General features: G+C 30.3%; 2 protein-coding genes across 2 annotated transcripts; one reads left to right on the plus strand and one right to left on the minus strand.

Moving 5' to 3' along the window:
- Positions 1 to 7002: 7002 nt before the first annotated feature.
- On the minus strand, positions 7003 to 11899 carry LOC118047865 (uncharacterized). Its single transcript, XM_035057275.2, has 3 exons — positions 11754 to 11899; positions 7781 to 8115; positions 7003 to 7679 (listed from the first exon to the last, which is right to left on the minus strand). The coding sequence occupies exons 2-3, from the start codon at positions 8111 to 8113 to the stop codon at positions 7203 to 7205; spliced, it is 810 nt and encodes a 269-aa protein (XP_034913166.1). The 5' UTR covers positions 8114 to 8115; positions 11754 to 11899; the 3' UTR covers positions 7003 to 7202.
- A 188-nt stretch (positions 11900 to 12087) lies between these two features.
- Positions 12088 to 15020, plus strand: LOC118047862 (PI-PLC X domain-containing protein At5g67130). The gene is made up of 9 exons (XM_035057271.2): positions 12088 to 12204; positions 12318 to 12404; positions 12525 to 12647; positions 12749 to 12886; positions 13367 to 13465; positions 13577 to 13880; positions 13984 to 14207; positions 14344 to 14430; positions 14671 to 15020. The coding sequence occupies exons 1-9, from the start codon at positions 12199 to 12201 to the stop codon at positions 14851 to 14853; spliced, it is 1251 nt and encodes a 416-aa protein (XP_034913162.1). The 5' UTR covers positions 12088 to 12198; the 3' UTR covers positions 14854 to 15020.
- Positions 15021 to 17658: the final 2638 nt, after the last annotated feature.

Genomic DNA, 17658 nt, shown 5'->3' on the forward strand with positions numbered 1-17658 from the left:
CAATAACTCCTTAACTAAAGCATGTTTTATAATAACAAGTCTAATACTATAAAATGCCCTAATATATGGTAAATATTCATCTTAAATTCAGGCCTATCACATAAATCAAAGGATTGATTGATGAATTCAACTACTGAAATTTGTGAAGATAAAAAGATGTTGGTGTAGTCCAAACTGTAACATTGTTCGGTAATTGGGTCATATCTCGAGTTCTAGATGTCCAAATGACCTCAAATGTTTACACAGATTCAGTAAGACATAGTTCTACAACTTTCATGTTTTCATCAAGATCTAAGAAGGCCATTTTCAAGTCCAAATTATAGCAACAACGGAGAAGTCTAAATCTGTCCTGCAGCCAGAACACTGTTCAGTGTTTGGCCCATATCCGGAGTTCTAAAAGTCCAAATGACCTCCATTGTTTTTTCTTGGAAAGCTGAGTCAATTTCCTACAACTTTCATATTTTCCAGTGGACCCAGTTCGGATGGTAGCATTTTTGTTTTATTCAAACAAGAAGATAAGGATTTTCATCAAGTCCAAAGTTGGCTATCCACTCAACAATTATTTATCAAATCAATAATTTTGAATTTTGGCCTATAAAAGGAGGCATTTGCCATGCATTTGGGGGCTTGGTTGTTCAGATCAAGTTCATGCTCTTTATTTCTCTCCTTATATTTTTTTTTGTAATTTTTAAGTTTTGCTTTCATTAATATCTTGTTTATGCTTTTCCTTTCCTTAGTTTACTTGTATTTTCTTTATGTTCTTGTTTTGTTTATTTATGTTTCTCTTTTTCATTATGTTTAGCTAAGTTTATTATGTCAAGGTGAAAAGGTTACACTAATGGTGTAAGAATAAATATAGTGTAAACTTAACATGGACCTTAATGTTTAATATTAACATGTCTTATCTTTTTATATTACTAATTCTTAATACCTTGCTTGTTAAATGATTAATCTAGATTTGTGTTGTATAACACTTGGTACAACAAATGCTTGACACTCTCATAACCCAACCGTATGGTATTACCTATACTTGGGCTATGAAAGGAACTTGATTTGTTATTAACATCAGTTAACATCATGAATTCCTAACAATATTTAAAAGTTTGGTGTTATGAAAATAAAATAATTAATATGATCATGTTAATAATTTATAATGAGCTATTAATGACAAATCATCTGATTGGAACCTCCTCCGTGTGTGGTTTCCAAATTGAGTAATAAGAGTTTATACTATACTTGTTTGAAATACCATTGGTGGATCCTCTAACCTTGACATTTATTTTTATCATTGTTTAATCCTTACATTAATCTTTCATCTCAAAGTTCTCATTAATTTCTTCATCTTCTTCTTTTATTATTTTTATTATTACTACTACTGCTGTTGCTGCTGCTATTATTATTATTTTTACTACTACTACTACTACTACTACTACTACTGCTGCTATTATTATTATTTTTATTACTACTACTACTACTACTACTACTCCTCCTACTACTACTACTACTACTATTTACATTCTGTTTATATTATATAATATCTCTCTTTGATCTTTTCATAAACTTAGTATATAGGCTGGAAACCTGTGACCCGATCTTTTAGATCATTCTCAGGTATAACAACGCCACGTACTGAGTATTATTATTATTATTATTATTACTATTACTATTACTATTATTGTTGTTAGTATTGTTGTTGTTGTTGTCTTGTTATTTATAATTTATACAATTAACCTCTCTGTAGTTCGACCCCGGTCTTGTTGGGTTATTTATTACTTCGACACTCCTGCACTTGGGAGAAGACATCAATATTTTAGTCGTGTCACTTTTCAAGTTTTGATTTTTTTTTTCCTTTTTTATCTTGTCAGTGCATTTGTTTGTGGAAGATAATAGTGAAACCGTACAAAAATATTATCAATTTGTCCTCATGTATGTTAAGCTTAGCTTTAGCTTGCTAGCAAAAGCAAAAACCCTAAAGACAACATTAATTATAGATTGAAACCCCAAATCTAAAGAATATTTCAGTTGTTTGTTTAGCTTTTACCAATTTCTTGAATATTCTCATAACTAGAGGTCGGTCTATATAATTGGTTAGGCGGTTAGGCTATCAGAATGTTTGAGCTCTTGTTGGAGCAAATTGTAGTAGATTATCATTGCTAGGTTAGGTGTCATTACACTAAAATCAAACTTATGAAATGAGACCAATTTTGCTTATGGTAATTTCTTCTGTAAAATCAGTATATAGACGAGTTTGAGGTGAATTTGGATTTTCTTGAGAAGTGTGGTTTGTGGGTTTTGATGCGATTTGTTTTCCTTTGCATGTTTTTTTAACTATTTGGTGATTGAACATGATTTAAATAGCATAGACACAAAACAACATATTACATTGCATCACCATACAAAAATTCAACTCACCTTGCAACACTTCATGTACAAACTTTTCTACATTGTCTATGTTTTTTTGAAACTTTTAATACAAAAAGGCTAAATAAAAAACCAAACCCAGTTTTTCTCAATTAAAACACACTTCAAAGATGCATACAAAGGGTTATTAAGAGTATTAGATGATCATTTTTTTCTTGAAAAACAAGTCTCCCACAAGAGGGACAATAGGCTTCTCTTGAAAAAATTCCTTATGATTTTACGATTTCATGATCTATTTTTACAATTAGAGTTTATTTTGTATTTTCCGTGCCGTGTCAAAAATACGTTTTTGACAACCTTGGGTACATGATCTAAATCATGGATTTGACAAGTTAACCCGAGTTTATTTTTTTTCTAATTTCATTCTTCAATATTTAGTTAATTGAATAATTAGAAATTGTGATTTTTCTTAGTTCGTTTTTTATTAGATTATCTTATGATCCAGGTTACAAATTTAGTTCATTAACTCAAGTTTATCAATGTTGATTTAATATGCTATTGTGCCCAATATTTTTTAAACAACTATCATCTAATATATGTTACATTTTGAATTTATGATTATATTTTTTTTTATTTTTAGAAAACATATTAGTAATACCTAGATATTTTTTTGAGTTAAAAAAAGAAAAATTAATCCATCCTGCAGCATACCAAGGCCCATTGATATAGAAATCGTTAAAGACTATGCTTGAAATGTTTTATTAAATTCATGCATAAAATTTTCAATTTGCGATTATAGTTTTCTTTTGTGGCAAAAAAAGCATTGTCGATAGTTGCACATGCTTTTTTTTTTAATGTTGAAAAAAAAAATTATCCAGCGGGCATGATGAAGCATGGCCACATGGCAAGTAAAAACTAATAATTACATAGTAGAATTTTATATATCATAAAACAAACATAATTAGCAGTAAATATACCTTAATATAATGTGATAATCTAAAATCAATATTCATTTGTGATATTCATTGCTCTGTAATAACTTAAGAAAAATATTAAGATAACTTTTTAAATTTTAATTTACTTTTCAATTGTTTTATATTTAATTTAGAGTTCTTTTTATTATTTGATATTCAAAGAAATATAAAGGTATTAAGATTTCTATAAAAAGAATGAAAAGAGGGCGGATTTCGCTATATATCAAAATAAGGAGTGAGATTAACAAATAGTGGAAGGAGACCAAAACAACCTTAAGATTTATGTTTATCAGTTATAGCATGTTAATAATATTAGGTATTAAAGTTTATTATAGAAGAAAATCAATAATAAATTTTTTATAATAAAGATAATTATGGCACCCTAATGAAATTATAATTCTTGTAACATTTAATCACGTGAAAGTATTAATTACCCAATAAATTTTAGAAAGCACTAATTCAAAGGCTGAAAACAATACTTAACTAAAAAAAGAAGCTTCTGTTAGTCGTGATAAACTCTCAAAATAAAGATTTAAACTTGAATAAATATATTTATTTGTAATTTTATTAATATTATCTAGGCAAATATGTAATTTCAGAAATGATAAAAAATAGTGAGAACATCAAGGGTGTATAGAGATGACGGCATTCCAAGGGTGAGAGCAATGTGGCAGGCACCAATTTTTTAATCTTATCTTATCTTATTTCATTATATTATTAGTATGTTTAAAAGTGTGGTTGCGGTTGTTTTTTAAAATATTTTTTATACTGAAATATATTAAAATGATATTTTTTTAATTTTAAAAAATTATTTTTGAGATTAGCATATCAAAACGATTTAAAACATATAAAATATATTTTTTATCAAAAACAAATGAATTTTGGTGAAACGCAGTTTGCACCGCGTTTTGAAACACTCTTTAAAACAAAGCTATTGTCATAATAATTATATAATTTTATCACAAAATTTGAGAGATCTATGAATTTAAAATTTTAGATTTATAAACTTAAATCTTGAATTTTTGTTTTGACTTATTGTTGAAGGTGTTTTCATCTATTTTTTAAGTGAAAAACAAGCTCAAAACATAATTTTGTATGGTTATTGACAACTTTGGTTGGAGTTCAAATCATTTTCCATAAATTGACTAGCCCATTATAGAAGGAGCTGCACAATCATTATCCATTTAAACGACGCATCAACCCTATTTGTTCCAGGCCGAGGTCTGATCTCCCCATCCATTTTTTTTATTCCTTTCTATTTTTAAAAAAAATATATAGTTTTTTTAAAAATATATTTTACATATATACTTTATTAGAAATCTTCTTTATATATGAATATTGAAGAAAATCAATTAATAAAAATAGATTATAGTTTATTTTATATACTTTTTTGAAATTTAAATCAATTGAAAAAAATTAATTAACCATAGTAACTTGTTTCTATTTCATAGGATATCTCTTCTCTAAATTTACATAAAAAACTAAATAAGAAAATCTTTCGCTAACTTAATGATTATTTCATAATGAAAACATATTATATAAAGACAAAACGATATAAAGGTAAGAAGGAATTTTATGTTTAAAACCAAAATATATCAATAATTAATGTTTTAATATTTTATTTAAATTTATGTTTAAAACCATAATAGGTTTTTATTTACAAAACTATTTACACAACATGCAGGCATTGAATTAATTATCAGTTTTATAAATATATGTTTTATTATATTATTAAATAAAAGATAATTTGAAAAAACAAAAAAACACTTCAAGATTTGTTAAGTTTAATATGCTAAATTAAATTTAATAACAATAATAAAAAATCTATTATAATCTTAAATTTTTTTTTTGTGCTTATAAAAAATTAATTTAACCCGCTTCATAACAAGCGATATAATTTCCTATAATATGGTTTGAAATCGGAGGCTAGTGTAGCTTTTTTATTATTATTTATTTTATTAATCATCGATATTTGGGATAATTTATGTATATTTAAATTAATTTTTTAAAATTTTAAAATTAATAATTATATAAACCTTTAATTATATATTTGTAATTCTCCAATGATTTCTATAAATAAACTCAGCACCTAATGCATGAAGTTCTGTACCTTAGGATGGTGCTTTTAGGTGTGGCTGCATTGTGGAGGGTCAGGTTCAATGAATGTTAAATTAATCATAATTAAAACACTTAATTATTCACACATTTTAGTAATTTAACAATTAGATTTTCAAGTACTTTTCTTTAATTAAAATTTGTTGCTTTGAATTTTCTTTTTTTTATCCTCGTGGTTGTCCCTATAATTTTTTATTTTCATATATTAAAGAATCGGAATATTAAAAAAAAAGAAGATAATTTATAAATTGTTTATATATATATATAGTACTGCTATCCTATGATCATCCTTGGCAGCATTACAGGAAATAAATTACAGACATTTCTTAACAACCATTGACATTATTATTTTATTATTATCCATTCCCAACTTTATACACTCCACTACCACAATCACCTTGTTATCAATGTAACCATCATTGAGCCATTTTTTTTTTTTTTAGATTTCTTTCTTTTTTTATATGCACATGTGTAAGAGGGATCCATTTTTATTTTTATTTTATTTTTTAAATAAACGATAAAATATTATTAGTTAATATTTAGATCCATTTACACATAAATAAGCTGTATGCCATCTCCATTTTATAACTTTGGTGTTCCACTGCCACATCTATTTTAGTATTCTCTATTAAAGAATAATAAATAAATAAATAAAACAATAATAACAATAGATTCAATATCCTAGGATTGTTCCGTCCTAATATATATATGCTATTGTATCCAGGAATGTTTTGATTAATATTACTATTTAAGAGCATTTCTAATAATCTAGTAAAACATCGTATATGTACACAACATCCAAAACGCTACACGACAAAAAAGTACGAACCTAACGAAGCAGGTTTTGTTTCCCTCTCTCGTCATCAAACCCAGGCCCCGTTTGTTTGCAGGAAAGTTGTTTCCTTTTGGAAAGTGAATTCCGGGGAAAGTGAATTCCTGAAAAGTGAATTCCGGGAAAGTATTTTTCGATGTTTGGCAGTGTTATGAAAAATGAACTGGAAAACACTTTCCAGTGTTTGTTTGTGTTAAGGAAAATGAACTGGAAAATAATTTATTAATGAATTAATTTTTTTCAGGTTTATCTAATATATATAAAATATTTAATATAAATATTTAATCACTTACAATAAAAAAATAAAATCTAAAAAGTATAATAATGAATTTGTTATTATTATTATATGTTATATTCATACATAGTTTATTTTATAAAATATAACTATATATGTCATATCATATTATATAGAAATAAGCTTATGAAATATTTTTTAAGTAAAACCTATTAATATATTTTTTTCAATTTTAAAAGCTTAAAATAAGTTTTTTTTTTCATATGAAGAAAGCCAAATTAATTTATGGTATTAAAGTAAGAGTTAGATATTTGGGTTTTTTTGGCATGAAGATTTTTTAAAAAGATAAATAAAAACAAAAATATTTTGATGGGTTGTTTGGATAAAGATTTTTTTTGTTTTTTTTTTTACAGGTATAGGCAATTATCCCTTTAATATCCCCTTAATATATATCAAATAAGCAATTATAAATAAAAATAAATATCTTACATAAAACAAAAGCATGTATAAATATTAAGTTTTGGTTCAAATTCATACATATTAGTTCAAATTCACAAACATAAACATACTAGACCGAATTAAACAAGTAAACATACTTGCCAAAAAACAAATATAAACTTTCTTATCATAGTGAAATCATCTAGCAATCAGGCCTGTAGCAGTGTCGATTCACAAAATTATGAACCTAAATTTTCCTCAAATTAGCATTTTTTGCCAAAAATGCTTTTGCCAACATTTCATTTTGGACCAAGTGATCAAAAGCATCACCAAGAGCGATCTCCTCAAAGCCTTCAACTTTCATCACTTCTGTATATAGCTCATTAACATCAAGTTGATTTTTGCTTAGGCTTTGAATTGCAAGCGCTACATCTCCAATCTTTTTAGACAACTTTTCAACACTATCATCTTCATCCGTTCGATATCTCTTCTTATGTTGCCTCTTTTGGGTATTAGATGAAGATGTCTCTTTACCTTTTGAAGTTTCTTCATATTCTCCTTCATTTTCAATTGAAATAGATTGCACTTCAATGTTCTCTTCCAGGTTGATATCAGCATATGATTTGGCATAATTTCCAGTTGCCATGTCTTTCCCAACAACAATTGTCATTGCTTCATACATATCAAGTTTTTTGTTGAGATACTTGTCATGATTCGGATGTGCCTGTTCATAAAAATTAGAATATATAATTTTCAGTTCCTTGTATAAAGTTTTGCAAACAAAAGTAAATGTAAAAATTACATAAAATACACTATTTATCATACCTTTACTTCTTCATCATATACATCTTTCGAAACCGTAATCATCTTCAAACAATCATCCCAACCAAAACCACTTTTATTTTTAAGTTGGGTTATTATTCCCCATTCTTTTTTCACAGTTTTGAGATGATTCTCCACATGCTTCTGCTCGCATGGCACGTTGAACTTTTGACTAATTTCTGTAGCTACCTTTGCAAAAGATTCCGCTTTGAAGGTGGAAGAAGGCTTGTTTCCTTTAAGTGCCTCCTCGACTAATATCTCAAGTAGCATGTGAGACATAGGCTTAGACCATGTGAAGTGCTTACCTTTGCATTTTTCATTCTTCGCCGTATTCATTTCTACAAAAAAAATTCACAAATTTATACAAAATAAAATTATATAATATTTAGATTGAACTAATTTTATACAAAAAAAAATACAACTACTATTTAAAGAAGAACACATGAAATACATAATAAATTATAATGAAGTCAACAAACAATACAAATATATAACAAAGACAATACAAACTCAAGAAAGACATAATAAAAATAAACACATATAATTAACACTCAATTACTAGTTTCTTTGAGTGTTATAATCATTCCACATGGTTGATGCAATCATTTCTCTTTTTTTTATCCACTCCCTATTCTCTTCCCTCTCCTCCCGTTGGTTTAAGCTGATTGTTCTTCTAATTGGTTGACTTTCCGAATATATTTCTTCCATAAGAAAGTCATTGGGATCAACTCCCATTATGTGATTATGAATAATACAGCATGCAAGCACAACATTCAATTGTGTTTCATAAGACCAAAAAGGTTTTCCATCAATTGATCTAAACCGACTCTTCAACATACCAAACCCTCGCTCAATAGCAGTTCGTAATGAAGAGTGTCGAAGATTAAATAACTCCTTTTCATTTTCTGGTGAACGGTCTGTAAACTCATTCAAGTGGTATCGAACTCCATGAAAAGGAGTGATGATTCCTTTTCGAATACCATAACCAGCATCACCAAGATAATATTTCCCTACAAATAAAAAATAAAACCTATTATTATATTTATCTTATTAGACAATTTACATGTTTATTGCATATTGTAAATATTTAATTTATACCTTCTGGAATTTTTAGTACACTAGGTCTTAATAGTGCATCACTTAAAACTCGGGAATCATGTGCACTTCCTTCCCATCCAGCTAAAACATATATAAACTTCAAATCAAAAGTTATAGCTGCTAAAACATTTTGTGTTGTTCCCTCTTTTCGACCTCGAAACTTTCCTTGAATGTCAACAGGAACATTTGCAGGAACATGGGTACCATCAATTGCTCCCACACAATCCTATATAAACATGAAAAAAATAATTTATAACCATTTCTTCTAGATGTAATTAATTAATGTATAAAAATATTGATATTGTTATCATACCTTAAAATAAGGATAGAATCTGCGATTATTCATTATCTCCGCGGGAACTGTATCCCCTGGGTCTTTGATAAGGTGTTTGTATAACTTAAGAACTGCTTTTAATACAATTCTAAAGTAACGATGGATAGTTTCAACAGACCTATAGTATATACCACTAATAAAACGAAATCTTTGGTTTCGACCTATAATTTGTAAGAACACAATTACTTGCTCCCTAATAGACACATTTTGAGTTGATCGTAATAGGTTACGACTTGTGAGAACATCACACAAATTATAAAACACAATTGGTTTCATACGAATTTGTTCGACGCAATGTCTATCACCTCGATTCAAAATGCTATCAATATAGAATTCTCGTTGAGCAATTGCATTTATACGTGGTTCTCTTGGTATATAAATTCTACTTCTTTCTCGTTTAATAATAGCTACTCCTGCAGCTATGACAGTTACAGCTGCTCCCATACATGTTGCATGATTAATCTTACTATCCATGATAAGAAAGTGAAGTTTTCTTATAATGAAACCTAAAAAGTATAGAGAAATAAACATTCAAAAGCATATCAAATACTTACACAATCAATATAAGAAATTATCATCAAAACATGCATTCGTACATATGAACTGCTTCTCAAATATAAGCACATGAAGTCAGAGCGCATGACAATAATTCACAACCACAATTCTTGAATCATTTGTTTAACTTTTTAAATTAAAATCCAGAAGCACAAGAAACACTAGAAACAAATTACATTTCGAGGAAAGAAGTGTATTCTGCCTCTACAACAATTCCTGATTGAAATAATTAAAGAAATATTTTGCCATTCCACCAGCCCATACATCACGTGGATGTGCATTGGGGTCATGCCGTAAACAGGGAAGGGAAGATTAACCCTTGCTCGAGAAAGTCAAAGCAAAATAAAGCAATTCGGGTGGGTAATGGCTTCATAATATTTTTAATTAAATGCCTTACTGCTTCGCTGATAATGATTAACTATATATTTAACACTGTTGGATGGAGGGGGGGGAGTAGCAGCATTGTCCATTTATTATTAATAAATCACGAAGGCCACCTAATGTTTTTATTTATTTTGTAAGGTAACTCAAGTTTTCAAATACAATGCAGTGATGATGAAATCTCGTAGCTATCTGGGCATTATTCAGCAAAATAGAAAGCGCTAAGAAAAAAAATAGCTATCTGGGCATTAATTTGAACCTGAATATCAGAATGTTACATCATGCAATATTATTTTCCAAGAATTGCTTGGGCTGCTTTCCTATGATTTTCAAAAACTCTACTATATCCTCGTGCTAGTGATTCTATTTCTTTACCTAACTTCATTTGAGAACAAGTTATTTATTCTTCCTAAAATACTCAACAAAATATCAGAAGCAGGGGGGAACACTGGCAGCTCTCTAATGTGCATTTCCTAAAGCTTGTTGTTCCACTTTTAGCAATATAGAACCCAATATCTTCTGCTTAAATAATTTCAAATTCAGGAAGCACAAGCATTAATATAGGAAAGATCACTTCTCATCCATCATCTTGAGGCAAATGAACCCGTAGAATAACTAATTTATTCAAGAATAAAGAATGAAAGAGCTGAACAAAGAGGAAAATCATGGAAGTTGCACTTTGATTTGGGCTAAACACAGACAGGAAACGAAAAATAAACAGAAAAGAAAGCAAAATGGGTTGTCTCGGCTTTTATCAAAACCCATCCCCGCCGCCCCTTCATTTTCCTCTCTTAAGATACCAACACAGCCAATTGACACTATTTACTTGGGAGCAACAACCAAATAACCCATCCCCGCCGCCCAGTTTTTACCACCATCTTTATCATTTCCCCCCTACCCAGCCAAAACACGACCCAGTTTTTGACAAGAAAGAAGCTTTGAGAGTCACTGGAGAAGAAGAAAGGAGAAACACCTAAGATCCATTCCATGATTTTAGCCCTGCATAAAGGTAAATCGTGACCCACATGAAAGAGAAGCAAACAGCTCCACGGTTTCAATTGGCTGAGATCTTAATCTCTTGTCGGCACCTTGAAAATCAGGAATCAGGGGCGCTCACTTTCATTTATGGCATCATATCTACCATCTCACCCTACCTTGCATCCATTTATGACCATATTTATGAGCTGACGAGAATCGGTTGAATGCTGCGGTCTCCCATGAACAGCTAACCATATTTTTGAGGATTACAAACTCAAGGGGCCATTCAACACCTAAACTCTAGGAGGCCGGTTGAGAGAAAGCTCTCTCTTCTCAGACAGATTCAACTAAAAAAATGATGTCCTAAATGGCCTTAATTCTATGGACAGAAAGATTGAAAAAGTGTGGAGTAGAAATGTGGCGATGGGATGAAAAGTGATTATCAAGATCTGAGATTATCAAACACCCATATTAAAACCAAGCAAGATCGATTCTATACAAAACAGAGCATGTAATTGTTCTGATTTTTTTTCGAGAATTAAACAAGCTCACAAGATTCACAATCACAATTATAAAGAACAGGAAAAAAAAAAGACAGATAATATAAAAATATTTGAAAAATATAAATACCTGAAGATGAAGATATGAGAAAAGCAAATTTACAGCCACCAGCCACACAAATTTTTTGAAGAGATCAGTTGTAAGAGCTTCGTCAGATTTGTTTCAAGTGAAAAAGAAAAGTGTTTTCCAAGAATGAAAAGGGAAAAACACTTTCCGCATATTAAAGTTAATATTTTTCTTTGACCAGAATTCATTTTCCTTTGACTCACTTTTCATGTATTTGCCAAACATTGAAAAGTGAGGAAAATGATTTCTAGAAAAGTGAATTCCTGTAAACAAACGGCCCTCATATGTTTTCCTTTTCTCTTGTACATTTCCAAGTTAACGGCCCTATTTCTATGCCCCAAGTTTTTGAATCTTTGTAAACAATCACAGCCCCCCCATCTCTCTCTCTCTCTCTCTCTCTCTCTCTCTCTCTCTCTCTCCGCCTCTGTCAGTATAGGGAAATCCGGAAATGAAGGCAAGCTCAAATCTTCTTCATCACAATTCCAAATCCTCTGTGTGTGTGTGGAAAGATAGATTTCTTTTGTTTAAACCACAAACCCCATAAAACTTTACTTTTATTTTTTGCAGGGATCAAATGGTTTCTGTAGTGTTCTCTCTATCCAGCTTCTCTTCATTGCACTTTGTCTATTCATTGCCAGTTCTTCCAGTCTCAAGGTCTTGATTTCTTTAGCAAACCCAAGTTACAATTATTAGCATCTTTCATTGAACAAGAAAAGAAACTCGTGTTTCCTTCATGTTTTAATTTTATTTCAAATTCCATGATCAATGAAACAGATGGGAGAGACATGTTCATCTAACAGCAGCTGTGATGCCGGATTAAGTTGTCAAAGTTGTTCTGCTAATGGAAATACCCGACAGAGATGCACCAAGATCCAGCCATTGATTCCAACATCAAAAGTTGGTTCTTTCTTTCTTTCTTTCTTTGGTGTTTGATTGCTACACTATATAGTTTTGGGATTTTTCAATGTTTTGATTAGAAAAGAATTGCATTTGGTTAGGTCAAGGGTCTGGCATTCAATAAGTATTCATGGTTAACAACACACAACTCTTATGCTCTTATGGATGCTCAATCAGATACTGGTTCACCTCTGTTATCTCCTAGAAATCAAGAAGACACGGTTACTAGACAGCTTAAGGTAAGAGACTCGGTCTCTGCATTTGGGTTTTAACATTTTTAATTCACTGAAAAGGAAAAAAAACACTTCTCTTTTGACTTTTTAGGTCAGTTTGCTTTTTTCTTACTCGGGTATGAGGTCGCATATTGATATATGTGTCATATTTAGGTGCAAAGAGTGCATGTGTTAGGTCTGTAGGGAAAGTGGTTTGGTCTCTGAGAATCAAAATAAAGGAAGGCATTATTGACAATTGCTGCATTGCATTGCCTAGTTGGCCTGTCTATGATTATTGTCCTTTGCTTGTAAATTAAGCGTCGAGGCTGTGGTGTTGTTTTGGCGTCTTGGACTAAAATAATAAGCGTTCCAGCTAACTAAAGTAACAAGCCAATGCTTAACTAAGCTAAATGTGATCTTAACACTTCTTTTTTTCTTTCTTTTTTCCCCTTTTAAATCTCATATAATTGGCATTATTTTTCGGCTAAGAATGGTACTTTCTTGTAGAATGGGGTTCGGGGACTCATGCTAGACATGTATGATTTCATGAATGATATCTGGTTATGTCACTCCATTGGTGGTACATGTTACAACTACACAGCATTTGTAAGTTAATCCTTCCATGTTGCTTAACTTTCACTGGCATCCATTTAATGCTTTAAAAAGAGTTTGTCACTATTTTTAAATTGACTGTGCACCAACTATGATTATCTCCAGCAACCTGCAATCAAGGTGTTGAAAGAGATAGAAACCTTTTTGGCAGCAAATCCATTAGAGGTTGTCACTATTTTTATTGAGGATTATGTGACATCCCGACAAGGCTTGACAAAGCTTTTTAATGCTTCTGGCCTAAGAAAATATTGGTTTCCTGTATCTAAGATGCCTAAAAAGGGTGAAGATTGGCCAACAGTTGATGATATGGTCAAGCAGAATCAGCGTTTAGTGGTCTTCACTTCCAAATCAAATAAAGAGGCTACTGAAGGAATTGCCTACAATTGGAAATATGTTGTAGAAAATCAATGTAAGCTCGTGTTCATTACCTGTGATCAAAATGTATCATCATTAACTATTCAGTTAGGATAGGTAAGAGATCGTTAAATCATTTGATGGCGACTTTAACGCAGATGGAGATGATGGGATGAAAGCAGGTCTATGTCCAAATCGAGCTGAATCATCTCCAATGAACACAAAAACGGCATCCTTGGTTCTTCAGAATTACTTTCCAACTAATCCAAACGTAACAGGAGTTTGCTTGGACAATTCAGCTCCATTAATTAGCATGACCAACACTTGCTATGAAGCATCTGGCAAACGGTGGCCAAACTTCATCGCTGTAGATTTTTATCAGGTATTTTGTTGATTTGCATTCAATAGATTATCACAACAGAACAGATATACTTAATCGAACTTGCAACAATTCTTAATCATAAGAAACAGAATTGCAAAGTAGTTTTCCTATTGATGTGTTTGATTTGTTGTTCCAGAGGAGTGATGGTGGGGGAGCTATAGAAGCTGTGGATGAAGCAAATGGACACCTTACTTGTGGATGTGACAATATTGCTTTTTGCAGGGTATGTTACCACTCCTATTTGCTTCAATTATCACTTAGGGTTAGCTTGTCCATCATATTTCTTATCAATTGCCCATCTGCGTGTTATGCTTTTGCATGTAGATTTTTAAGAATAGGTTCTTCACCAAATCAAGCAGGGGTGCACAAGTTTGGTAGTGACACACAAACGACATGGTTTATAATTTTTCAAGCATCCACGATTAACTTCCAATATCTCCAATAATGAGTCATTCATGTGCAGGCAAATGCTACATTTGGTACATGTGATGTTCCACCAGCTGCACCCCCTCCACCTGCTGCTGCTGAAGGAGGAAACTCACGAGTTCCTAGCGTCACTCCCTCCAACGCTGCTTCTTTGGATAGCAAACCTGTTCAACTATGGTGGTTGATCGGGACAATCTTAATGATGACACTTCTATTATGATCGTAATTATGCTGATTTGCTCGTTTACGCGTAACTTTTAAAACCTTTCAGAAATATTGTTTTATGGATGAGTTTTGCCATACTCGTGTCCTCGTATCGATGGTTGCTGTCTATAAGATAATGGTATACATCGTACACATTATTATTTGATGATTTATGTGCTTTCATTTGTAAGCGCATGACAAATCCTTTCGGGAGAAGTTACAGGTTTCAAGAGAGTTGAGTTTATACCTAAAATAAATATACATAGGTTAATCATTAAAAAAAAAAAAAAAACAATGATTGTTCAACATAAATTAGAGAAAAAAAAAATCAAAAATCAATTATGAATAAAAAAAATTGATCATACTTGAAGAGTTCATTATCGAGTAGATAACTAGAAGATACAACCATATTCAAAAATAAAATAATCAATAAGATAATAGATCAAAAGTTAGAGATTAATTTGAGATTCACATGTATATCGATAAAAGATAAGTTTATCTTGTATCAAGACTTAATAAACTTCTTTATTTTATACTAATTTTTGTATACCATTAGAAATGCCAATGTAAGAAAGATTCAAGCTATGTAACAAAATAAATTGGGTCGATAATATTGTAAATGATAGTCAGCTCTATATATTCAATTCATATAATTTTACCTATCTTTTTTTTTTTCTTTAAAGGGTTTTTATTGTTTTATTGTCAATTTTATATACAACTTTTTTTATTTATTTTTCTACACTTTACTTTTCTATAACCTTTTCTCCTTAAAACTCTTATCTTTTTATGCACGATGGTGCTTCTTATAACATATTAGTCCTTTTATGATGGTTCAAAATCTAGAGTCCCTACTTCCCATTTGATAAAGGTAGTTATTGCCTCGTCATAGGTTCAATCCTAAATAAGATTAAATTGGAAACACATAGATTAGTGTGCTTAGTAGGACGAGAATCATCATTTATTCTAGAAGCCATTAAAACATGCCTAAAAAACACAGGTATATTCATCATTGTTGCACTAGATTAACAGTTAGCATAAGTAATAGAAAGAGGCTAGCTTATTGTCAAAGCCTAATAATCTACCATCAAATTTTAAAGGATCAACTGGTATTAAATATGCCTAAAAATGTTCATCATCTAACTCTATATTACAACATAGAATTGTATACGGATAGTTTCTCATATGTCCATTAATTATAATGGAGCCATCACCATAAACAACATATGTGTGTATTAGTGCATGAGTACCCTATACACAACCATAAACATATCCATTTTATGGGTTAGTTGGCATTGTACAATGGTAACAACTAGTTATAAGAAATTCTAACTAAACATTCACAGTTTCTCTTGAATGAGTATTTTATTATCAATTTATAAACCTTTCTTACAAATATAAAAGCTGGAGATGGAGAACACAACCAACATGACATATCATAATTACATAGATGTGGTCAATCAAACCATACAGGATATATTTGATCAGTTTCATCAAATACAAAATATATTTAGTAATGCATAGGCCTACATACTTGGGGGAATAAGTATACCTTATACAATAGTGTATTTCCTATATGTCATACATAACAACAAACACAACTCAACCTAGATATGATAGATTCTAACACACCAATCGCTCTTCTAACATACAAACAACCACATGATGAATCTCATAGACATATTGGATATCAAAAAGCAAATTGTTCACTTGAAATAGATGAAGGTTGTGAATTGATCTAACAAATCTTTCTTCAGCACCACCAAAAATGGATGATGGAGATAAGCTGAGATTTAGGACATGTTAATTGAATTTAACTTGGGAATTAAATATGAGTGTAGACCAACCTTTATAAGAGCTAGCAGACTAGAAAAGCTTTGTAAGGAACTGATAGCATTGCAACACACTTATAAATATTGTTTTGCATGGAATTATGATGAAATGTTTGGTTTACATAGAGTTTTGGTTGAACATTATTTACCAATCACGCTTGGGTTTATGCTACAAAGACAACCTCTATGAATAATATCTCTAGATATGATTTTGATTGTGTGAAGGAAGAAGTCAAATGGCTTTTAAGAGCTAGATTTATAAAGTTAATAAGATATATTAAGTGGATATTTAAGAAAGTACTAGTATTGAAAAAAAAAAGCAGATTAAAGATATGCATAAATTTTAAAAATACAAGTCTTACAACTATAAAAGATGAATATATTATTTCAATGGATGATATATTGATTAATGTAGCATCGGAAAATGAAGTACTTCACTTCTTAAATGATTAATCTAGTTATAACCAAACCTTCATTGCAGAAAAAGATGTTTCCAAGACTTAGAAGAAATTACTTTAGCAATAGGTTTATTAGTATTAGATGGTAAAATATTTCCCTTAGCAGCATTGGGATTCGATTTAATCATTTTATTTTATAATGAGCAAAATAAAGGAGGGAATTTGAAAGGGAAAAAATTAAAGGGGAGGATTTAGAAGCAAGCATAAAAACTAGAAACCTAGCATTATAAATACAAATCAAATTAACAAAAGATTCCAAATTAAAAAATTAAAATAAAGATAACGAGGGCCAAATATAAAAAAAAATAGAAATAAAAAAATCAAGATTATGGATCTAAGGTTGAAATTGAAAACAAATTATAATTTAATAAAAGAGTTAACAATCAAAATTAGAAATCAAAACATTGAAGGTCAAGCCTAAAATATTATCAAATTTTGAAAAGAAAAATCAATTTAACAAAAGAATTCAAAACAAAAATAAAAATCAAGATAATGAGGATCAAATTTTTTAAAAAATTAAAAATAAGATCATGG

The sequence above is a fragment of the Populus alba genome, chromosome 7 (assembly GCF_005239225.2).
Source record: "Populus alba chromosome 7, ASM523922v2, whole genome shotgun sequence".
Lineage (NCBI taxonomy): Eukaryota > Viridiplantae > Streptophyta > Magnoliopsida > Malpighiales > Salicaceae > Populus > Populus alba.

Bases quoted from the DNA above. Each gene is read 5' to 3' on its own strand.
- LOC118047865 (XM_035057275.2), bottom strand. From the start codon at position 8,113: ATGAATACGGCGAAGAATGAAAAATGCAAAGGTAAGCACTTCACATGG. The intron at 7,680-7,780 runs GTATGATAAATA...TTTTATGAACAG, and splicing joins TATATGATGAAGAAGTAAAG to GCACATCCGAATCATGACAA.
- LOC118047862 (XM_035057271.2), top strand. The intron at 12,648-12,748 runs GTTGGTTCTTTC...GCATTTGGTTAG, and splicing joins CATTGATTCCAACATCAAAA to GTCAAGGGTCTGGCATTCAA. The intron at 14,431-14,670 runs GTATGTTACCAC...ATTCATGTGCAG, and splicing joins ACAATATTGCTTTTTGCAGG to GCAAATGCTACATTTGGTAC.